The sequence below is a fragment of the Calonectris borealis genome, chromosome 1 (assembly GCF_964195595.1).
Source record: "Calonectris borealis chromosome 1, bCalBor7.hap1.2, whole genome shotgun sequence".
Classification (NCBI taxonomy): domain Eukaryota; kingdom Metazoa; phylum Chordata; class Aves; order Procellariiformes; family Procellariidae; genus Calonectris; species Calonectris borealis.
Window position 1 is genome coordinate 89,292,045 of NC_134312.1, and position 20,131 is coordinate 89,312,175.

Sequence of the window (20,131 nt, forward strand, 5' to 3'; positions counted from 1 at the left end):
TGCGCGGTACCACCCCCGCGCCGTGCCCGGCACGCATACCCCCACCGATGGCTGAGCGGTGAGCGACAGGAAAACGAGCCAATCGTGTCTTCGTAGAGCCCCTACCGTTCCCGCCCTCACATGAGTTAAACCAATCAAGAGTGAAAGCGACGCCGGTAGCTCGAGCCGACAGCCAATAGGCTGAGTGAAGCGTGCGCTACGATTGGCGGCGCCGGGAGAGGGCGGTGGTCTGCGGGGTTGTTGCTAGGCGGAGTAAGATGGCGGCTTTGGAGAGGGTCAAGGTGCTGGTGTTGGGCGACTCCGGTGAGTGTCTCTCCCCCGCCCCCCGCCACCCCCCCACCCCGCCGAATACGCGCGCGCACAGCAAGGGCGGGGGGCGTCCCCCTCCCCTCCGGAGGTGCCTGGGCGGCGCATGCGCGGTGCGTCTGTCCCTCACCCGGCCCCTCCGCCCACCCCGCTCGCCGCCTGTCGGGGAGCGCCCGGCGGCAGCCCGCGCTGCGTTGTCCTGCCCGCCTCCGGTCGTGTCCCCTGGGCCAGGAGTGCAGGGCCCCCCCCGGTCCTTGGGGCTTTGCTCCTTGCCTCCCTTTCCCTTTTGTCCCGGCCGTTGGGCAGTGACCGGTGGCCGTTACCTACTACTGCCGGGACCATCCGCCTTTAATTAGTGCTTATGCCCGTCACCTCTTGGCCTTTTTACCTGCCCTTGTATGATCTCCCAGCAGCTGTCCTCTGTGTGCACTTGCAGGTGTCGGAAAATCTTCGCTTGTTCACCTCTTATGCCAAAACCAGGTATTGGGAAACCCGTCCTGGACAGTGGGCTGCTCGGTGGATGTTCGAGTAGGTGACGTGCCCGACCGCTCGGTAGCCCTAGCTTAACGTGTAAGGGAAGGGAATGGCCTTGACTTTTTTTTCTTCTTTTCATTACTTTCCGCCTCAGAAAGAGGGTGTGTTTCAGTGGGTTTTTTTGCTGAGAGCTTAATCTTTTGAAGCAAATGGTATTAAATATGAGCCAAGCACTTGTGTGAGCAAGTTTTGACCTTACAAGGTTGTCAGAAGCAAAGTACTTGTCATTTGTAGCGCCTCTCCTTACTGCAGTGGCCACTGGTGTGTTACAAGTCATGGAGCGGCCAGTTTAAGTCAGAAGGCACAGAACTCAAAGCACACTTCCCTGAGAAACACTTAATGCACAATGAAATTGTCAGCCAAACATACTGGGGAAAAACAATTTGCTTGTTTAATTTGAGGGTACTGAGCGTGACCGTAGGGTTGCTTCTCTTCCCCTCTGCTTATTGCAGAACCTGCTGTTAGAGGAATGATAATATTCACCTAATAGTTTTTCAGTCCAACCTACAGTCCTCGTGGGGTGGTGATAAATGCTTTCTTCCTTCATCGCTCTTTGCTGTATTTTCCTTGAAATGCTATCCTAACCTATGATTCTGTCTTACTATCTATGAGTTTCATCTCAAAGAATGCTGAAATATATTTCCAAAATTTGGGAAAAGAAACATGGCAATCCTAGTTGACTGTGGAGCAAAACTACCTGGCAGATCCTGGGGTAAAAATTGTTGGTTGATTAATTCAGTTGAGATGTCAATGAGAATTTGCAGAGGAAAAAGATGTGGTTGGTTGGAATCCGATGTGGTCACCTGTGTTAATATTCTTGCAGGACTACCATGTGGGTTTTAACAACTGTAAGAAGTCATGATCTTACTTTTTCCATCTGCTTTAGCAACATGCTATTTCTAAGCACATCATGAGGCATTAGGTTTGTTAATATTGAGGTGGAAAAGATACTCCCTGCTGACTCGCCAAGCTCCGCCTCATGTAAGAGCTGCGGTATCCACTGCTTGACTCATTCCATCTCTCTTCTACTTGAGAGATTTGAAATGGTGTGAAAATGAGAATTGCAAATTTCTATCCAAGTACAACAATCCTTTCAGCTGAATGTGTAAGCGTTGTGTGGATTAATTCCTGTGAGCTGGTGCTGTGGTTATGTATGATGTGAATTTTTCATCAGATCCATGACTACAAAGAAGGGACTCCAGAAGAGAAGACGTACTACATTGAGCTGTGGGATGTTGGCGGTTCAGTGGGTAGTGCCACTAGTGTGAAAAGCACACGAGCAGTATTTTATAACTTGCTGAACGGTAAGTTTGCTTGGGGTAAACCTGGTTTTATCACTGTTTCTGTTACGAGCTGTCTCTTGGTTCTGAGGCACGATTCCTTTAAGTCTGGCTGAGGGCTATATTATTCTCTTTTCTGATTTCAGTACATTTATACAGGGAAAAAGCCTGATACCATTCGTAGGCAGAACTTTATGGATTCAGTTTTGAACTGGAAAGCTATTTTAGGCAAACCTGTGCAGATGAGCTTCATCAGCCTTTCACTTCAGTCTTGTGCAGCTGGCGCAGCAGGGAGTCTTTGAAGTTGCAGTGGGGTCCCTTCCAGCTACACTTGCAGACATAAAGGTTGCCTTCACCTTTACAGGCCCGATATACATGCAGAAATATGACTTATATTTTCTTGTCTGTTCGGTTCCAAAACCTACAGCAGGGAATTAATTACTTGAATTGATATGAACTTTCATAGTTATATGCTACCCTGGCAAATTTGAACTGTTCTCCCATAAAATTGCAATATGCTGATAACCATCTTGCCTCTGCTCATTTAATTTGCCAAGTTATTTTTAATAATTGAATCTTGCAACTTGCTGTAGATAGAAAGTAGTATTTTATGCCTTCTGTTGAGATACTGACTTAAAAGGCCTAGTAGTTCATCTGTACCACTAATAAGAGCAAATAAGAGATTATGAACTTAATGCAGTATTTCAGTTGTTACTTTTTGGCATCCAAGGGTAGTTCACTAAAAATAGATGTATACCACATTAACAACTGCTTCTGAAAATCTGTCTCAAATGTTCTGTTTGATTTTCATTTCTTGTTCCCAGTCATTTGAGGGTCTTTCAATAATGTGTTTAGCCATACAATAAACATTTTTGCTCTGTGATTATTTAACTCATTATTTCTTCCTGCTTTCCCAGGAGGAAAAATGTGTGTAGGTACCTCTTGCTTATATTGTTAACCAGACATCTGTAAATAAGGCTTGAGTTGAGTTGTGCCCTCAAAGCAAGCCTCTTTGGTATATGAAAAAAAAGGTATTTCTTTTTGACACCAAATCCACAGTATGCCAGTGAGTGTGGGTCAGACTTGGAAATATCCTAGAACGGCCCATTAGGAGATGAGATCTTGAACTTATGTGTCTGAATTATAATTGATGAGGTTATTAAAATAGAGTTATTTATCTCTACTGCCCAAAAGATATTATTAGGCAGCTTGCATATGAAAACTGTTGACTTTGGTAGTTAGCCTTGGCTCTCGTTTCTTTCATTAGATAATTCCTTCATTAGAGCTTGTCTCACAAATTGCCTCTGTTTGACCTGATTTAAGAAGAGACGATGAATGCGTTCCTTCTGCCTGACTGCTTGTGCTTTCTGGCCTTGCAGTGGTCTGAAAACCTGAGATCAAAAGGCAGTTAATGCTTGGTTGTGGCAGCATCTGTGCAGGCTGTCAGTGAGACTTGGCTGTTGACAAGGTTAGGTACGGTTTGCTTTTGGTTTGACTGCAGATCTTCTGCTTTGGTGTCCCTGCATCTGGTGTGTGGACTGTGATAGTCTAGGACAGTGACTAGGCAGTAAGGCTGTGGCTTGCAGACCTTAATGGGGGAGGAACATTTCCTTGAGTAGTCATTGGTCCTGCCTGCCCTTTTTTGATGTTGACATAGTCTTTTTCTGCTGGTGCAACTAACTGTGTAGGTTTTCAATGAAGCAGATAAGGGAACTGACCAATCAAAAACATAACCGAGGAAGAGCGTCTGGAGGTGGAGAGTGTTTCCTACAGATTACGCAGCCTCTGAATCTGTTGCTGTAGGCCAAGTTATGTTGTATCAGGCTTTTTCTCCCTATGCTGGGGGTGGACACGCAGTTGAGTTGCCTTTTTATGCTGTTACTGAGATAAATGCTTTGAAATAGGGCTATGGTTGTGATATGCTGGGAACTCTCATAGGAGAGTCTGTGCACAGTTGTGTGGGGTAGTGGAGAATGTTTGTGGAAATGTGGTTTGTTCGTAGTGTGTACAGGGGGTGGCACCTTTGGGAGTTAAGGTGAAAGATTAAATTAGTAAGTTTTCTCCACCTGTGGGCTGTGAAGTGTGTTGAGAACGAATGCTGATGAAGATAAGGGGTATAATTCCATTTTGTCCTTGAATTCTTGATGGTTTGAAGTCTGGAGGAAGTGGGATCGTTCCACAGGTTGCAGAAGGTGTAAATAAATAGAAGACATTTGCTAGCAGGAGTTGGTAATTGAGTTAGGAAGTGTGGTTATCAGAAGTGGGTGTCTGTTAATAGCACAGCTAGGAAGTTTGGCTGGCTGTTTTTCTATCTCATGATTTTGAAGGATCATGGTAATGAAAAATGCTAGAAGCTTAATCTTAAATACATGAAATCTTATTAATTCATGTTTCTACCAGCCATTTGGTGGACTGTGAAAGTTTATCGGAGTCTGTTTCCCCTTGGGATACCTCCAAGTATGTAGCATTAGTTCTTGAAAATGCTGGAAAGCAATAGTGTTCTCTAAACTCTTTGAAACAAAGAAACAGCCTTTTGACTTCTTAGATGGCGTGACAAAAAGATAGTTATGTTTACCAATTAGGTAAAACAGAGAAAGGCTAAATTCTCTGCTGCAATAACACAGAGTTTCAGTATCATTAGGACTAGACAGGGAAGAATCAGGGAATGCCTGCAAGTCTCTTGCAGATTAAACCCTAAGGTGGCTGTTTGTTTCCTCCTTTCATGAGGTTTTTCTCTTAGCTCTTATCCAATTCCTGATAAGCAGCTTTAAAAAAACTGTTGCATCCTGATATTTTCAGCTTTATTCATTCACTGTAACTGAACCGATTACATTTCTCTTTCTTCATTCTCAGATATCTGGGAACCTGCAGATGTCATTTTGGTAAGATAAGGAAAAATACATTTATATCATTAAATTGCATCTTGCTGCCTTCTCTTTCACTTTAGGGATAATTTTAGTGCATGACTTAACCAACAAGAAATCATCCCAGAATTTGTATCGTTGGTCTTTGGAAGCACTCAACAGAGATGTCGCTCCAACAGGAGTTCTCGTAACAAATGGGTGAGTGAAAAACATGCATGCAGGGTTAAGACACAATAATTCCAAGCTGTTATGGAAGTCTTTGTTCATCCCTAAGGCTACTTGAAGTCCACACGAAATTAGATGTGGCTAGACTTTTAAGAGAAAAGAAAAAAATGGGAGGTATCAAAGAAAATCGCTGTTCTTTTTGTTTTACACTGCCAGTCAGGCCATTCTGCCAGTAAATTCCCAAACTGTATGGCAGAGACCTTGCTGTAAGGAAAAAGATGTTTACTGCGTCCTTCATTTGTCTGAGGCCTCTGTGAGAATGGGTCCAGTCCCTGATACCTGAAGACTTGTGTCTCTGTACTGAGACGTGCAAAGCCCTTGTACAGGAAGTGTCATGGGATGGCATGTCTCTGTTCCAAAAGGCTTTTCCTCAATCCACCAAGACTGAGGAAGTTCACTTAATTATTTTTTGTTTTGGGCGGTGGGGGAATTATTTCAGGAGTGTGGCTAAGAAAGAGCTTAGAAAACTCTGTTTAAACAGCCTGTTCATAACTAGCTTTCCAACATCTTGTCAAGTGCTTCCTCCTGTATCTCTGTGCTCCTGTTATACATGTAGTCGAGGTTTTAATATCATTGATAAACCTCACACATGAGCAGGGAAGCAATAATAAGGGGTAGCTTTTTGTGGGAAGAATATCAGTTGTTTATCTGCCTGTGCTGGTACACAGGTGTTTCTGTAGAAACATGGGAGAAGGGAAAGAGGGCTTGCACTATATAAATTGCAAATTTCTCCAGTTTTTCCACGTACAGGTTCTTCACAATTGTTTTAATTTCCAAAAGCTTAACTTCTGTCAGGGACAGATGCTCAGCCACTAGCAATCGCTTAGTCAAGTTGTTGCTGTTGGTTGTAAAATTACTTTCTAGAAATCTCGGTTCAGGTAAAAGTGAAAGACAAGTGTGAGGGGAATGATTGGAGCTTGGATTTGTGATGACATTTAATTGCAATATTATTTATTTTATAAAGGCTATCTTTGATCATTATTCATATCTGAATCAAAGCTTGTTGGAATTCGACTTGTAGTGGCTACCTTTACTTGAATGTAAAAGAATTAGTAACTTGCCACCACAGAGTTGTTATTACAACCCTCGTTGATCTAAGGTGGAAAGGGGTAGTGTTTCGCAGTTGCAATTTATTTCATTGTCCCTCCTTAAAAAGTAGGAACTTTAGATGTTCAGAGATGCCAGCTCCCTGATCTGTCTCTGGTGGCTGCATACACTTGGTACAATACTGGAATTCCTGTTTCTTTCCTGCTTGTGTTAGCATTTCTTCTGCGGTTCATCTATGCTGAGAAGAAATCCAACTCATGTGGTTTCTTTTCTCTTTTCTTTGAATCCCTGTGTAGTGACTTAGATGCAGAAGCCCTTCCTTAATTTACAGATACAGCGCATTCTCACTTAGATAAATAACGACCCTTGATAAATAAATGACCGTTATTTGAAAGGGACAGGGGAGCTGATGGCACCCCTGTGCCCACTGACATGACCATCACTTCATTCAGAATTGTATTTGTTTCCCTCATCAGTGACTATGACCGTGACCAGTTTGCTGATAACCAGATTCCACTGCTGGTAATAGGAACTAAGCTGGATCAAATCCCAGAAACTAAGCGGAATGAAGTTTTGACCAGAACAGCTTTCTTGGCTGAGGATTTCAACGCTGAAGAGATAAATTTGGTTAGTATCCTTGTCACCAGAGTTATTTTTCTTTTATATGGGAGTGATTCTGATTTTTAGTAAGTAAAGATGTTGTTACAAAAATCGGGCTTTTGGAGATTTTCTCAGTAATGCTGGAGTCACACACATTTTGATTGGCCATCCCCCTTGCTTGATGAAAAGATCGTCTTTGTTTCAATATAGGGAGGTATAGGGGGTGTAAGATAAGGTCACTAAAGCTTAGAATTGATGGTTGGGAGTTGAGTTTTCTCGTTCTTAGTTCTGACAGACTATCTTTGAATGAAACATCAAGATCACTTTATTTGTATATATGTATATATAATGTGTATATATATGTATAAAAATATATATGTGTGAATGCTTACATATACACACACATGCATACACACGCGTGCACAATCTCATGTGTAGCCTGTACAAATTATTAGCTGACTTTGTAGCTGGTGGCAGAAGGAAGACATGGAGTGCATAGGGGAGCACTTAGAATTCTCCAGTTGATTCACAGAACAGACGTTGTCCTTTTCCCTCCAATGACTGTGGAGCAGAAATCAGCAGATATACAGTGTTTTCCCTAGCTGGTTGCATGTGCATGTGTCAGGGGAAAGGGTATGTTGATTTCCATGTGTATGGCTTCCTTGCATTGATTTCCTTGTGCTTGGTTTGTTGTTGTCTTTTATGTGTTCTAGGATTGTACCAATCCTCGTTACCTGGCTGCAGGTTCATCCAACGCTGTCAAGCTAAGCAGGTTTTTTGATAAGGTAAGTCAAGTCAATTAAATTATGTTTTATTGTTCTATGTATTGAACACTGTCTGTGATGTGAACATGGAACAACAGTTAGCTGCTCCTTTCACGTTCCATTTTTTGAGTTGGTTCAAGCCAGGCGTGGGGAGGCCAAAGATTGGTCTGCTTTTGTAAACCTCCAGAAAATAGCTGATCTGTTTGAAGGTTTGATTCTTGATCTGCGTAGACCAATGAAAAAGAACTCACAAATGTGCAAAGACGCTTTGCATATGCTTTTGGAGTCCTTTGGGAGGCCAGAGGGTTTGCAGTGTGCTAAGGTGGTAATGTGGGGAGTTACAAGACTATGGTTAGCTCCTGATTAAAGCAAACCTTAGGAATTAAGAAATTTGGCATATTACTCTCCCTTCCTGCACCAGAGAGCATCAAGGCCTACTTTGAAAATGACAGAAGGAATGCTCTGGTTTAAACGTCCCCTGGACAAAGAGATCACCTCCTGTAACAGATTATGCTTTAGAGGAAATCTGGCCTGAATTTTCTTTGGAGGAGGGTGTAGATTGTACAGGGTGATACAAATCACTTTTTGATTCTTGGATTGATGGTACTGTCTCCATAGGTATCCTTCAGCACGGACAGTTTGTGCATCATTCTCAGCGAGCGAGTCAGGCTACCTCTTCTGGAGCATCACCTATGCCCAGGGGCTGCTCGCAACCACTGGCGTGGTTATGCACCTGCAGAATGAGCCTGTGCTAGTGCTAGGGCTCAGAACTGCGGCGCCTGCATGGAATGGTGGGAATGATTGATTCTGATGCAGTAAGGAGACACCCAAATCATCACCCCCATTACTAAAGAGGGCTAACTAAATTATTTGTGCGGAAGTTGAGGATAACACAGCTTTACTAAGAATGGCTGGAGGTGGCAACTCCTTCTATGCACTTAAACAATAGGCCTGGAGCAGGGGACATGGGTTCAGATCTTGTCCCAGCTAGCAGTGAGTTTCAGTGGTCACATGTGTTGAGTGGAATCTGAGATTATGCATATGCTGTGCCAGCTAAGATCATTCTCTGTTTTTCCCAGGTCATAGAGAAGAGATACTTCTTAAGAGATGGCAATCAGGTTTGTCTTTTTTCCTCCTTTTTTTTATTTCTCCCTGTGTAATGTGAACTGCTGACAGAGTCCTCTTTAAAACATGGGCTTCATGTGACTTAAATGATAATCTGTGCTGGTAATTGAATTTTTAAATCTGTGGGAGCACAGCTGTTTTGGATAGAAAAATGGCTGACTCTTGTCAGCTGAAGTGTTTGTCTGTAATGTGATTGGCAGTGAAATAATTAAGTGTGCTAACATAGTAGAAGTTGCAAGAGTGAGGTAAAATGGGCAAATATGATCTCTTTCAGATCTGTCAGCTTCAGGCTGCTTGGTTGCAGATTTAGGCCAGAGATGCTGTTCCGAAAGTCAATGAAAGGGCTTTTTTTGCACAGCTGGGACTAGCATTTTATGTTTTGTACAGGTAGTTCTCATAGAACCAGTGGAGCCACAAGGAAAATGGCAGCCTGTAATGATACCAACTTGTAATTCATTCCTACATGTCTGAATTAACTGGTTTTAGTACAGTTGGTGAAGAACTAGAAAAACGACTCTCCTGGTTTGGGCAGGCCACTTCAACTTTTGTGCCCCCCACCTTCCCGTGTGCAGTCTACTATGCGGGTAGTAGCGAGGTTCCACTTACCATATCTGTGAGGTGCTTGCAAATTACCGTGAATAGCACCACTGAAATACAATCAAATGTATCGTTAGATGTAGCTGTGCTGAAAGCCCCTTAGGGAGAGTGGGGGAAAAAAATAGTCAGAAATTATGAAATGCTTACTTTCTTTGAGCGTGTTTTTATGCCTTTTAAAAATAAATTCGCTTTTCCCTCTCTCAGTTCTGCATGATGCCTTTTTTCCTTCCCTCTCCCCTCCTCCCCACACTCTAGTGAAAGGAAGTCTCCCTTTCATGGGGATAATAGCTTAATGCAGAAATCCGCTTGTGTGCTGGTTGTCTTTAATGCATGATGTAAGATTTTTATTTTTCTTATTTGATCATTTTTAGTGGCTAGCCAGGGATTAACTTTATATTTCTTATGGCTGCGTGCCAAAGATTACAGCCTTCTGATGACTACTTTCATCTGCCTCACTGAAAACAGCTCAAAAGCTTAAAACAAATCTTAAGTAGTGAACAGTCATATTTAAAGAGACAAAATCCAAATGGGAATTGGAGATTTCATTATAACCTCTTAATGTTATTATTTGAAATTATCTATTTAATGTAAATCTTACAAATGTGTTTGTGGGTTTTCTACAATAGGTCTCTTCGATCACTCGTGTTTTGAGGTATTTCTGTTATAGACTTCTTCAGGATTAAAAGAATGATAAGTTTGAAATTGTTGGTAGCTATGACTTCGATCAGATCTCTGATAAATAAATAATTGTTACTCTTAATCAGTGACTTTGATATAAAAAATGCTGAAGCGGATAAGTTTTTAGCTATGGTGTCCTGCTACTTTTTAGTTATAATGATTGCATTTTTCCTTTTTGAATTCCCAAAGCAGTTTTGATGAGACGAACCTTTGTGCAAAAATCTGCCTGATTTTTCCCTTAGAGATGATTGCTTTTTAGAGATGAACAAAATAATTCCTGAATGAATACCTTGCATATCTGTTTGAATTTGGGGCCTGAAAACCCTAACTAAATTTAAATTGTGGGGTTTTTAGTGGACTTTTATTTTGGGTAAGCTCTTTAGCTTTCTCAGTTTACTAATGAACTGTGTAATCTAAGCAATCTACTTTGTATTGTAAATGACATTTTCGTCCCATGCCATCCATATGTGCCCATGTTCTCCTGGCGTGATTTGTAGTGCTTGGTTGACACCTTCTGTTTTAATATACTGTATTTCCTATGAGAGTGTGGAATTGTTTTGGCAGGATGTGTTTACTGGGTCTGCTGTTTCTGCTTGTATGTAGTTAGATATCTAAAAGTTATTCTGGATTGTAATCAAATAGTTTTATGATGCCACCAATAGGACAGACATCAGTATTAGAAAGCAGTGCATTTCTTTCTTTTGGGGGATTCACAGGTGCATTGGATTGCAAATCTGTTTGAAATACCCTTAAGCCAGAGAAGCTTCTGGTGGTCTCAAGTAGATTTTCTTTGTAAGCATTCATTGTCACGGTGTAAGCAGTGTCTACAGATGGGCTACAAAAGCAGGAGTGCTAATCCTTTGCATTGTTGCAGCCATTTCTATTCTGATGGTTTTCTTAAAGCTTTCAGCAATTGATAAAAATGTACTTTCAACTACCAGTGAAGTGCTGCATAAAGTCTCAACAGCTGTTTAATAGAAGTTGGTAATACTATTTAATAGTTTTAAAAATGAATGGAGGAGAAATTCTTGTATGCATTTGAATCTGGGGGGAAATACGGACTTTGAAATCTGTAATTAACTGGTTTAGGATTTGCCCAAGAAGTTAAGGCTATCATTGTAACCTTTGCCAAAAAGCCTTAAGGAGCTCCATAGAACAAATGAGCCATACTCAAGTTTTGCATCTTGTTAACTGGATGGTGCTCCTCTAGCAGTAAGCTTGAAGCGTTTTAGTCCTGATTCAGGAGACGGCGTGGAAGAGGAAGGCATTGTTGCAGTTGGCTTGGTAACAGGCACTCGAATGTGGGCTAGAGGGAGCTTATGCCGATTCTGACATGACAACTTACCTTTTCTGTCTCTAGATTCCTGGCTTCTCTGAAAGGAAAAGGTTTGGAGGGGGAACACTGAAGAGCCTTCATTATGATTGAATGCTGAAGAAGTGGAAGATGACTCCTCCGAGTTCCTGACGACATTCCCGTTCCGACTGGATGCTTCAAGACAATAATGCTTATGTCAAGCAGAGTAAAATGATATTATGCTTTGGCCGGGTAGACTGCTGAAGCTACTTTTGCTGCAAAAGACTTGGGGAAGATTTTCAAAAAATCTAATCTGAAGCCTAGAGTGTTTCTTAGGATTGCAGGCTGCCTGGATATATGGGAACATTTGGGGAAAGTGTGCAATAAATTGAATGCCTCTCACACTGCTGTGGGAAACTTTATCATACACAGCACGTATATGTGACACCTCTGTCTCCATTTTGGAAAACTTACGGACAGTCTTTGCAATGAATTACATTCATCTTATCTCTCAAGGAAAGATGACACTGAGTGGGCTTCTCATTTACAGTGAAGAGAACAAACAAGTGAGCAAAATGTAAGGATGGGTAAGGAATAGTCTGGAAAATAATAGAATGCCTTCATTAAATGTATGGTGTTGTCTCACCTGGAACACACTGTTCAGCCCTATCAAAAGGGATAAAAGAAATAGGCAAGAGTTGAAAAAAGATTTGAAGCCTTAAAAAGAAAATCATAAGTAGAAAAAAAGTGGTATTAATTCTGCTGCTTAAATTAAAATTGTTTACTTTGGAGAGTTCAAAGTAAATCAGGTACTCCTGTTTATCTTTTCATAACTGAGTGTGGTCTTGTTCTTAATATTAAATTAAAAGGCAATGCATTGAAAGCTGATGGAAAAAGTATGGTTTTATACAGTGCTTATTTGGCACAAATGTGACATGGTCTTACGGATTCAGAAAACAGGAAATGTAAGAACATCTTCTGAATTAGAATGGACAGAAATTTAAAAGGAATATAAAGCCCTGTAAAAAGTAGGAACTGAGCATGACTAGAAGTAAAGTTCTGTGATAGGGATGTTTCCTTTTCATATTTAGAACTAAGGATAAAGGAGACTTGACCTGGTCTGATCTACTGTGCAAGCTGTTGTTTTCCTAAATAGTCCAAGCTTTCCACGGTTTCTCACCTCCCCATAGTTATATGGAGTGGTAAAAGCCTGATTTATGGCAGGTTCTTCTTTTCCCTCCTTCCTCGCAGTTACCTCTAATGGTTGAGCCTCTGGCAAAGGCTGACTAAGAGCTGGAGTTAGCCATAAATAGAGATTAATAATAAATGGGGATAGAGGAAAGTAAAATGCTGGTGTGAAATTGACAGCGAGCAGAGTTCTGCAGTCTCCAGATTACATCTGCCTGCAGCTTTTCTCTAGCAGCTGCTTGGAAATGAATGGAAAACTGCCTATTGCCGCTAATCAGGCACAAAAATGACAGCTAGGTGCACCAGTCAAACTTACTAAAAATATGGTTAATTTGCTTTTCCTTAGGCCATTTCCAGAAAGGTCTTGGAGCATTTGCAAGCATGAGTGCAGTGAGTTTTTTAGATGCCTGTATGAAATAGTTTATTAGTTTACATTTACTTTATAACCAGGGAAAATAAGGTACCGAAAAACTCATAGCAGATAACCCGTGTCTGGTATGCAGCTCGTGACAGCACCAATGTCTCTCTCTGCTCCTTTGACAATGAAAGCTGGAATTATTTTCTCAAGGTCAGATGCTGTCTTAGGGTAATCGGATCTGGGCTCCCTCCAGTTCCCAAGGAACTGCAGAGCGGAACAAGCAAGGGCTTTTTCTAGGGCTATTTCTTCCTTCACCCGATGGCTTCTTTAGGAGAATTGGAAGTGTTGTAGAGCAAGGGAGGCCATTTAGCTTAAGATGCTGTATGAAGCAATGGTTGTACAGATCTTTTTTTGATTTGGAGGAAGCAACTATCCTTAGTTGACTGCTTTAATTAATCAGAAAAGGAACGTTGCTCAGCATGCTGTATGGTGACCTAAGCCCTAGTTGCAGCTTACCTGTATTTGTGCATTTCATTCCTGAGGCTCCACAAAGAACAAACGACTTCATATGAGAAATCTTGTGAAGGTCAGTTCACACCCCAGGAAGAGGAGAGAATGCATAGTTCCTATGCATCAGTAGGACTGAAGGTAATGACAGGATTTAGGAGCAAATTAGAAAAAGATAGTGTTGTGATAGGAGGAGAACAAGATAGGAAAAGTAGAGCACATGGGCAAGCGGTAGAAGGTTAGCAGATTGAAAGAGAAGTTTGCTTGAGGCTGTGGCTCCTGCTCTAGGCTCAGCTAAGTATGTCTGGGCTCAATCATCCAGCTGTAAGCCATAAAACTCCTCCCAGGATATCTCCATCCACTCTTGAATTGACTTGCTGTGTGGTCTGACAAGTGACTTCGTGGTCAGTCTTACTGTCCCATCTGCAAAGTGAAGGAGGCTTCCCTGGAGGCAAGGCTCCGATGTATCTATTTATCAAATTGTAGTGCTTTCAATACATTGGGAATTAAAGAGTTTACCCTTTTTAATTTTAGTCTGGATGTTTAACTTGAAGAAAATGAGTACCAGAGTTGTTCCAAGCTGTTTGTGTTGTCACAATATTTATTCTGATACCACCAACCTTAACTCTGTCCAACATAAACAAATCATTTAACTTAAATAGTTAGTTTTAATGCACTGAAATGCTTTACGTAGTTGTCATTTGGTTATAATTCTAAAGGTTAAAGGCTAAATTTCTGTGCTGTTCTCCATCAGTAGCCCTGAAAAATGGTGGCAGACCCATCTGGCCAGGATTACAGTGCTTCAGCGTTTGTGTTCCCTGATTAGAGTAGATTGCTTTGTAAAACACTTGTGTGGGTTTTTCCATGTATTTTACCTACTTTTCTTCTTCTAGTATTTCATCAGGGCCAAGTTAAGGATATTAGCATATTCAAGTTATGTTTAAACGTAATCCTGAAATTTCATGGGTTTTCCACGCATGGGGTTTGGATAATTGCAGTATCCCTGTTCTATAGTTTTCACATTTACATGACTGGCACACACTGTAGCTCTCTTGAAATAGCTCCATACGATTTTTGTTTGGAGTGATAGCTTCTGTTTTCCTAAATGTACTGCAGAGGCAGAATGGACTGATAATTATAAATAAGACAAACCATGGGAATTGGCAGAAGCTGTTGCAGGTACCATTAACCTCCTGACTAGGTGTAATGTGGGATTAGGTGACTCTTTCTTTATTTTAATCAGAGATAGTGGCTCCATATACAAGCGCCACCAGTTTAGCACCATACCTTTGTTGTACCCGCATTGTTTTTGTGTATAGAGCAAGAATATCTCACACCTGCTGTGTTGTATACGAAATGTCAGGATCCAGCGGGCAATGTGGAATGACCATCCCAGTTCTTTTCATTGGCTTTATCCTTACTCACTGCCCCATCCCTTCCGGGCTTCTGCTTTACTTCTATCTCAAAATGTCTGAACATCAGTTTTAAATTGTCACAAAAAAAACGTGTGCTGATCTTTCTCCCAAATATTCCTTGTCCAGCCAAACCCTGTTTTTTGGATCACAGGCTTGAATTTAGTGGTTGTCTTATACCTGTGTTAATGTAACATTGCGAATCCAACATCTTAGCTATTTTAATGCAAATAGGTCTCCAGTCCAGATTAAGTATCTTACTTGTTTAGATCTCAGCAGGTAGCCACAATTATGTATAATTTTTCCTCTTAGGACAAGGTGATGTGTAATGGAGTCGTGTATGTTGATGATGTTACATTTATTTGTAAAGCAAGTGCTAGCTTCTCGTCAGACCCAGGAGTACGTGAGCAGCCAGAGTCAGCTGCATTGCTGTTTGCACCTCACCTGTTTTGGTTGCCCAGAAAAGGTTCACGTCTAATTTTGGGGCTGTGGCATCAAACACTTTCTCTGTGCCACACTTCACTCAGTCTATGTGGCTCACCTTTCTTTTCTCTGCTCCCCCCAAGCCCTGTGTGACCTTCTTCTGTCTTGCCTGTGACCACCCAGGCCTCCCTTTCTCTGCCCTTCAGCTCACTTTCTCCCAATTTCTATCCCCCTTTCTCTCCTCACTTCCCGTGTCTCACCTGTCTGACGCCTCCGTGTCACCGGGGGTCACAAAGACCCTCTCTTTGTGCTCCCCCCACTCCACCCTCTGGTTTCCCCTGTCTTTCTGTGTTTTCTCTCTGTTTCTCTCCACCATGCTTTGTCTCCCTTACGGTACTACTTGACTTCTGTCTCTGTCTCTCTGTTTGCCTCTTTCTGCATGTCTCTGTCTCTCTGTCCTCCTACATTTGTCCTTCTCCTTCTGTCTCTCTCTCTGGTCTCTGTCACAGGCACACACATTTCACATCAAAGCACTTTTACCCAGTTCCTTTAAACTACTCAATCTCTCCATGTTATTTCCCCGCCAGAAATACATGCCCAGATGCTGTGTACCAGAGGTGTCAGTGAGGACGGCTCATGCAGGTACATGGGAGGTCTGTTAGACTTCCCATGCGCACACAGGTGAAATGTATAGCAAATAAACAGTGAGCCTCCCCTCTTCCCAAGGGGCTCAGCAGAGCTTTCTGGTTGATTTATGATTTGGTGACTGAGGGGCTAGTCAGAAGCATGAATATGTCCTAAATATGGAAAATCCCCCAAATCTGCCCCTCTTGACTTCCGTGCAGAAAAGTAAGAAACCCATGCGTACGGTAACCTTTAATTCTTGAGTATATGTTTTTGTTCTCGTAGGAACAGGATTGCCTGCTCCTTGCAGCAATCTGTAGCAAAGGTGCCACTGGCTTTAAGCATGTGAAACCTATCCAGTAACGGGGTTTTGGGTGCAACCTTAATACAAATTTTCGTTATTGATAATAATATTTGCAGAGGCAGCTGCAATATGCTCCATTTGTCACAAATGAGATATGAACTGCTGTGTCGTAGCCTGCAGTCAATAGATTTTTCTGTGAGGTATAGTGAAGCCAGGGCTTGAATCCTTGTTTCTCAGTTGATAAGGAAGTGACAGACTTTACTGATCAAAAACCTGCTGCTGCTTTTCAGCAAAAGGAGCTTAATCCTTCTATTTCTTTTGTTAGTCAGCTCTTCCCATTAGAAGTAATGTTCCTGTCTCACTTTCCTTACGAGGACACCGGTTACTTTGATTCCTTTATAGGGTTGAGCAAGTCTGTGGCTTAGTGCACTAGTTTTCTTTGACAAAAAGCCATTATCATTATTGATGAACCTGTCAGTGGCTGGCAAGTTACCAGAAAGCGCTCAGAGGTAAAGCTTTCCTTAGGGTGTGCTTTGTTGCAGCACTGTGCATTAGTTCCTCAGACAGACACTGGTTTTAGAAAAAACACGAGGTAGGTGTCAGGTAGGAGAGGGGAAGGAGAACAAAATCAGTCCCAATCCTCTTCAATTTCAAATGTCCAATCAACTGCAAAGCTCTCCTACCTAGTGAGGGCCTGATGATGTAGCCAACAGTACTGTTCTTAGTATTATCCACGTGCGCTACTGTGGGTTTATTCTAACATCTGATCAGTAAATGGGGAAAATGTTTCTTTGTGATACATGAGAATACCCAATGAAGAAGTTAAGAAGAGTCTTCATCACTAACCGTGGGTATATGAGCAGCGTAAGGGCTTTCCAATTGTGCAGGCAATAAACCGTGATTCTCAGGACTTAAGTCTAAACGGATCTTGAAATTAGATGTAGTTCCCTAAGAGTGAGAGTGATGATGCCTGAAATGGCTAATGGAAGAAAGCAGATTTATCATTATTTGGGGTTTTTCAGGGTAGAATTAGTGGTTTTCTGAAAGATGTGCTTTAAAACAGCTTTGAGGAAAAGTACCCCAGTATGTTTGTAAAGAAGTTGGTTTAGATGATCAGAGCTATCTGTGGCGGCAAAGAGACTGAGAAATCTAGATTTTGGCAGTTTAGCTGCTTAGCCAACCCCTGCTGCAAATACTATTAAGTACAGAAATGTGTTTTCTTTTTCCTGCTTTGGCATTACATCACTGAGATGCAGCTTGTTGTGCCCCTTGCGCTTATCAGTGCACAGAAACTGTGGTTCCATACCTACTGAAACTGCACGGGGAAATTCCTTCTCAGCATACCACCATGGACTTCTCTCAAAAAGATGTGGAATACAAGACAAACTTATAAATAAAAACACACGCTCTTTCTTGACTAGATCAACCTAACGAAAGTCTGGGCTGTGTGGGCAATCCAACTCGCAGTTCAGCCATTTCTTTTGACTAGGAGAAGGAGCATGAAGTGAAACAGTGTGTGATTAAGCCATGCACATCTATGTTCCCTTTGACCTGAAAGTTAACGTTTACAAAGTGGAAACACACTGCTGGCTTTGGGTTAAAGATTTATTAAAGGACAAGGAGGCCCAGTAGCTTTGAGGGCTAGGACTACGTTCAGAGTTTTTATCTTGCTGTCTCTTCCTGAGGCTTGTTCTGCCGTGGCTTACATGGGTATGACGGGCTGTCCTACCTTTGATGAATAAAAGGTCAGATCACAAAATTCAGTGATGGCTGTCCAAAATTAACACCCTCCTTAGCCATTGCACCGGAGTGGGGAAGGACAGAACAGGGCAAGGTGACTAAATTTTCTCCTGACTCTTAGGAGTGGTTCTTCTAGCCTGAAAGCAGAAGCATCACATCAAGGTGAGCAGGTGGCTTCTCCAGCCTCTTTTCATGCAGCATCTGCTTTTTGGCGACAAGGAGTGTGTGCTTTCTACTGCAGACAACTTTTATGACCTTTTCTGCACAAATAAATGATAATGATTAACCTGTCTGGCATCTGCTGCTGAATGGTCCCAGAAAAATGACAAGGACATATTTCATAAGACCCACTCTACAAGAAAGTACATGTTATTAAAAAGACCCTTTTTTGCCACAAAGCAAAGCCGTTGGCAGTGATAAAAGAGTATAAATATTATTGCTTTATTCTCTTACATTATGATGAAAGGTTCAAAGAAGAGATTAAATCCTCTGGTACTAAGTAGTACACTAGCAGATAAACAAAGACAGCTGCTGTAGAGAGCTCCTGTCCCATTTGGCAGTGTGTAAAGGGTTAACAAACAGAGAAGAAACGCCAGTTGGGGAAGCTGAGATCGTAGAGACAGGAGTGAATGAATACATGAATAAATATGCACATCAATGAATGCATTTTAGCTGGACAAAGATAGGCAGGAGAAGAGGTTCGTCCTTTTAGAAACAAGATAAATCACTGAAAAGCAGTGGGCCACTGCAACAGCAGGTCCATGGCCACACCAGAAAGGATCTGTCTCTCTCAGTTGCCTCTTACATTTGTTGTGCATGCATGCTGAATCTGGCAGTTTACCAGGGTAAAATTCCCAGACATTTCAAATCATTCACTCCGGGGTGACTTCTGTTGTGGTTCTGACTATTCTGCGACATCCAGTTGAAGACGTCACACCGGCTTTCTAGCAGGGCTTTTTGCCTTCACCAGTGACAAAACCCATCAGGGCTGCTCTGTGCTGCTGCGTCAATGTGTGGTCGGCTCGTTCTGTCCTGCTAGTCCCCTTCTCCAAGCCTTATGAACACGTTCAGATCAATACATACAGAACAGAAGAGCTTTACTCTTGGGATTGGACAACCACTTGCTACAAGAAGTGATGGTGAGCTGTGATCCAGTAATTGCACTCATCAGCAGCAGCACTGGCAGACTACCGTCCATGCTGGGAAGCACTGTGCTAAGCACAGAGTAGAAATTTATGAAGATGTAGGCCCTGTTCTGGAAAGCGTATACTCTAATAGACAAGTATTAAGGTAAAGGGACAAGGAAGAATATGTCTTGCCTCTGCCACATGGCATGAAATAAGCATTGCACAGGAAAACGCTAATGCAGAGCATAGGGAAGCAAAGGAACTACCGTCCCTTGTCTCTCCCTCCCTTTTCCCTCAGGAACCCAGGTCATTCACCCATGCAATGGCCCCCTATGTGAACTTTTAAATGATTTGGCAGGAAACAAAAGGCCTTTTAATGCACATGCTATGAAGCTGAGAGTCCCCTTTGTCTACTGGATCAAATATAAGCTGCCTCATCTTCTATTTGAAAGGCTTCTTCCATTCTCCTCCTCATCTTTCATTCACCACGGAGGTGTTGAACACTAGATGCCATTTTCAAGCTGTTAAATTTCCAAGCAAGCCCCTTGGTACTTTTTCTCATTCTGCCTCTCTGACTTAGATGAGCTCCTTGCATATCTCCATCATGATGCCTGTGAGAACAGTTCACATTTAATAAGCTGCTGGTATGCAGGTACCATACAGTTGCATATACATCATGTGGTAGCAAATACTCTTGCATTGATGTCTTATGCTTTTTTACGTATCTCTTTTGGGTCTTGTTATGTATTTTAGCTGGAATCTCTTTGGGGTAAAGGCCATGTGAAGCCATGCAGTGGACAGATGTCATAAACCCAGAAAGATAGCTGAGAAGACATTGAACACTTTTAATGCTCATTCTTCCACACTTAATTCGTTGTGTTTATGAATCATGTTTATGTGATAACAATTCATTGTGTTTCTGAGTCATATTTATCTGATAACGAAGACAGCTGCTAAAATATTAATGAAGTACATCTATACTTAATGTTTCATCAGATCTATATTTAAGAGCTGCTGCAACTAACTAAAGGGGTTGCTTAAGCAAATAACAGAATCACTGAGTTGGAAGTGACCTCTGGAGATCACTCAGTCCAACCCCCCTGCTCAAGCAGGGTCAGCTGGAGCAGGTTGCCC

The 20,131-nt window shown here is 42.0% G+C and overlaps 1 protein-coding gene across 2 annotated transcripts; it reads left to right on the forward strand.

Moving 5' to 3' along the window:
• Positions 1 to 198: 198 nt before the first annotated feature.
• On the forward strand, positions 199 to 12,147 carry RABL3 (RAB, member of RAS oncogene family like 3). Of its 2 annotated transcripts, none has more exons than XM_075166375.1 (8): positions 199 to 303; positions 743 to 786; positions 2,015 to 2,144; positions 5,068 to 5,182; positions 6,733 to 6,883; positions 7,570 to 7,641; positions 8,700 to 8,738; positions 11,381 to 12,147. In XM_075166375.1, exons 1-8 carry the CDS (start codon positions 258 to 260, stop codon positions 11,444 to 11,446), a joined length of 663 nt encoding a protein of 220 aa, XP_075022476.1. In that variant the 5' UTR covers positions 199 to 257; the 3' UTR covers positions 11,447 to 12,147. The 2 variants fall into 2 exon arrangements, with proteins under 2 accessions (XP_075022476.1, XP_075022468.1); XM_075166367.1 differs by having other exon boundaries at positions 200 to 303; positions 743 to 834.
• The last annotated feature ends 7,984 nt before the right edge of the window (positions 12,148 to 20,131 follow it).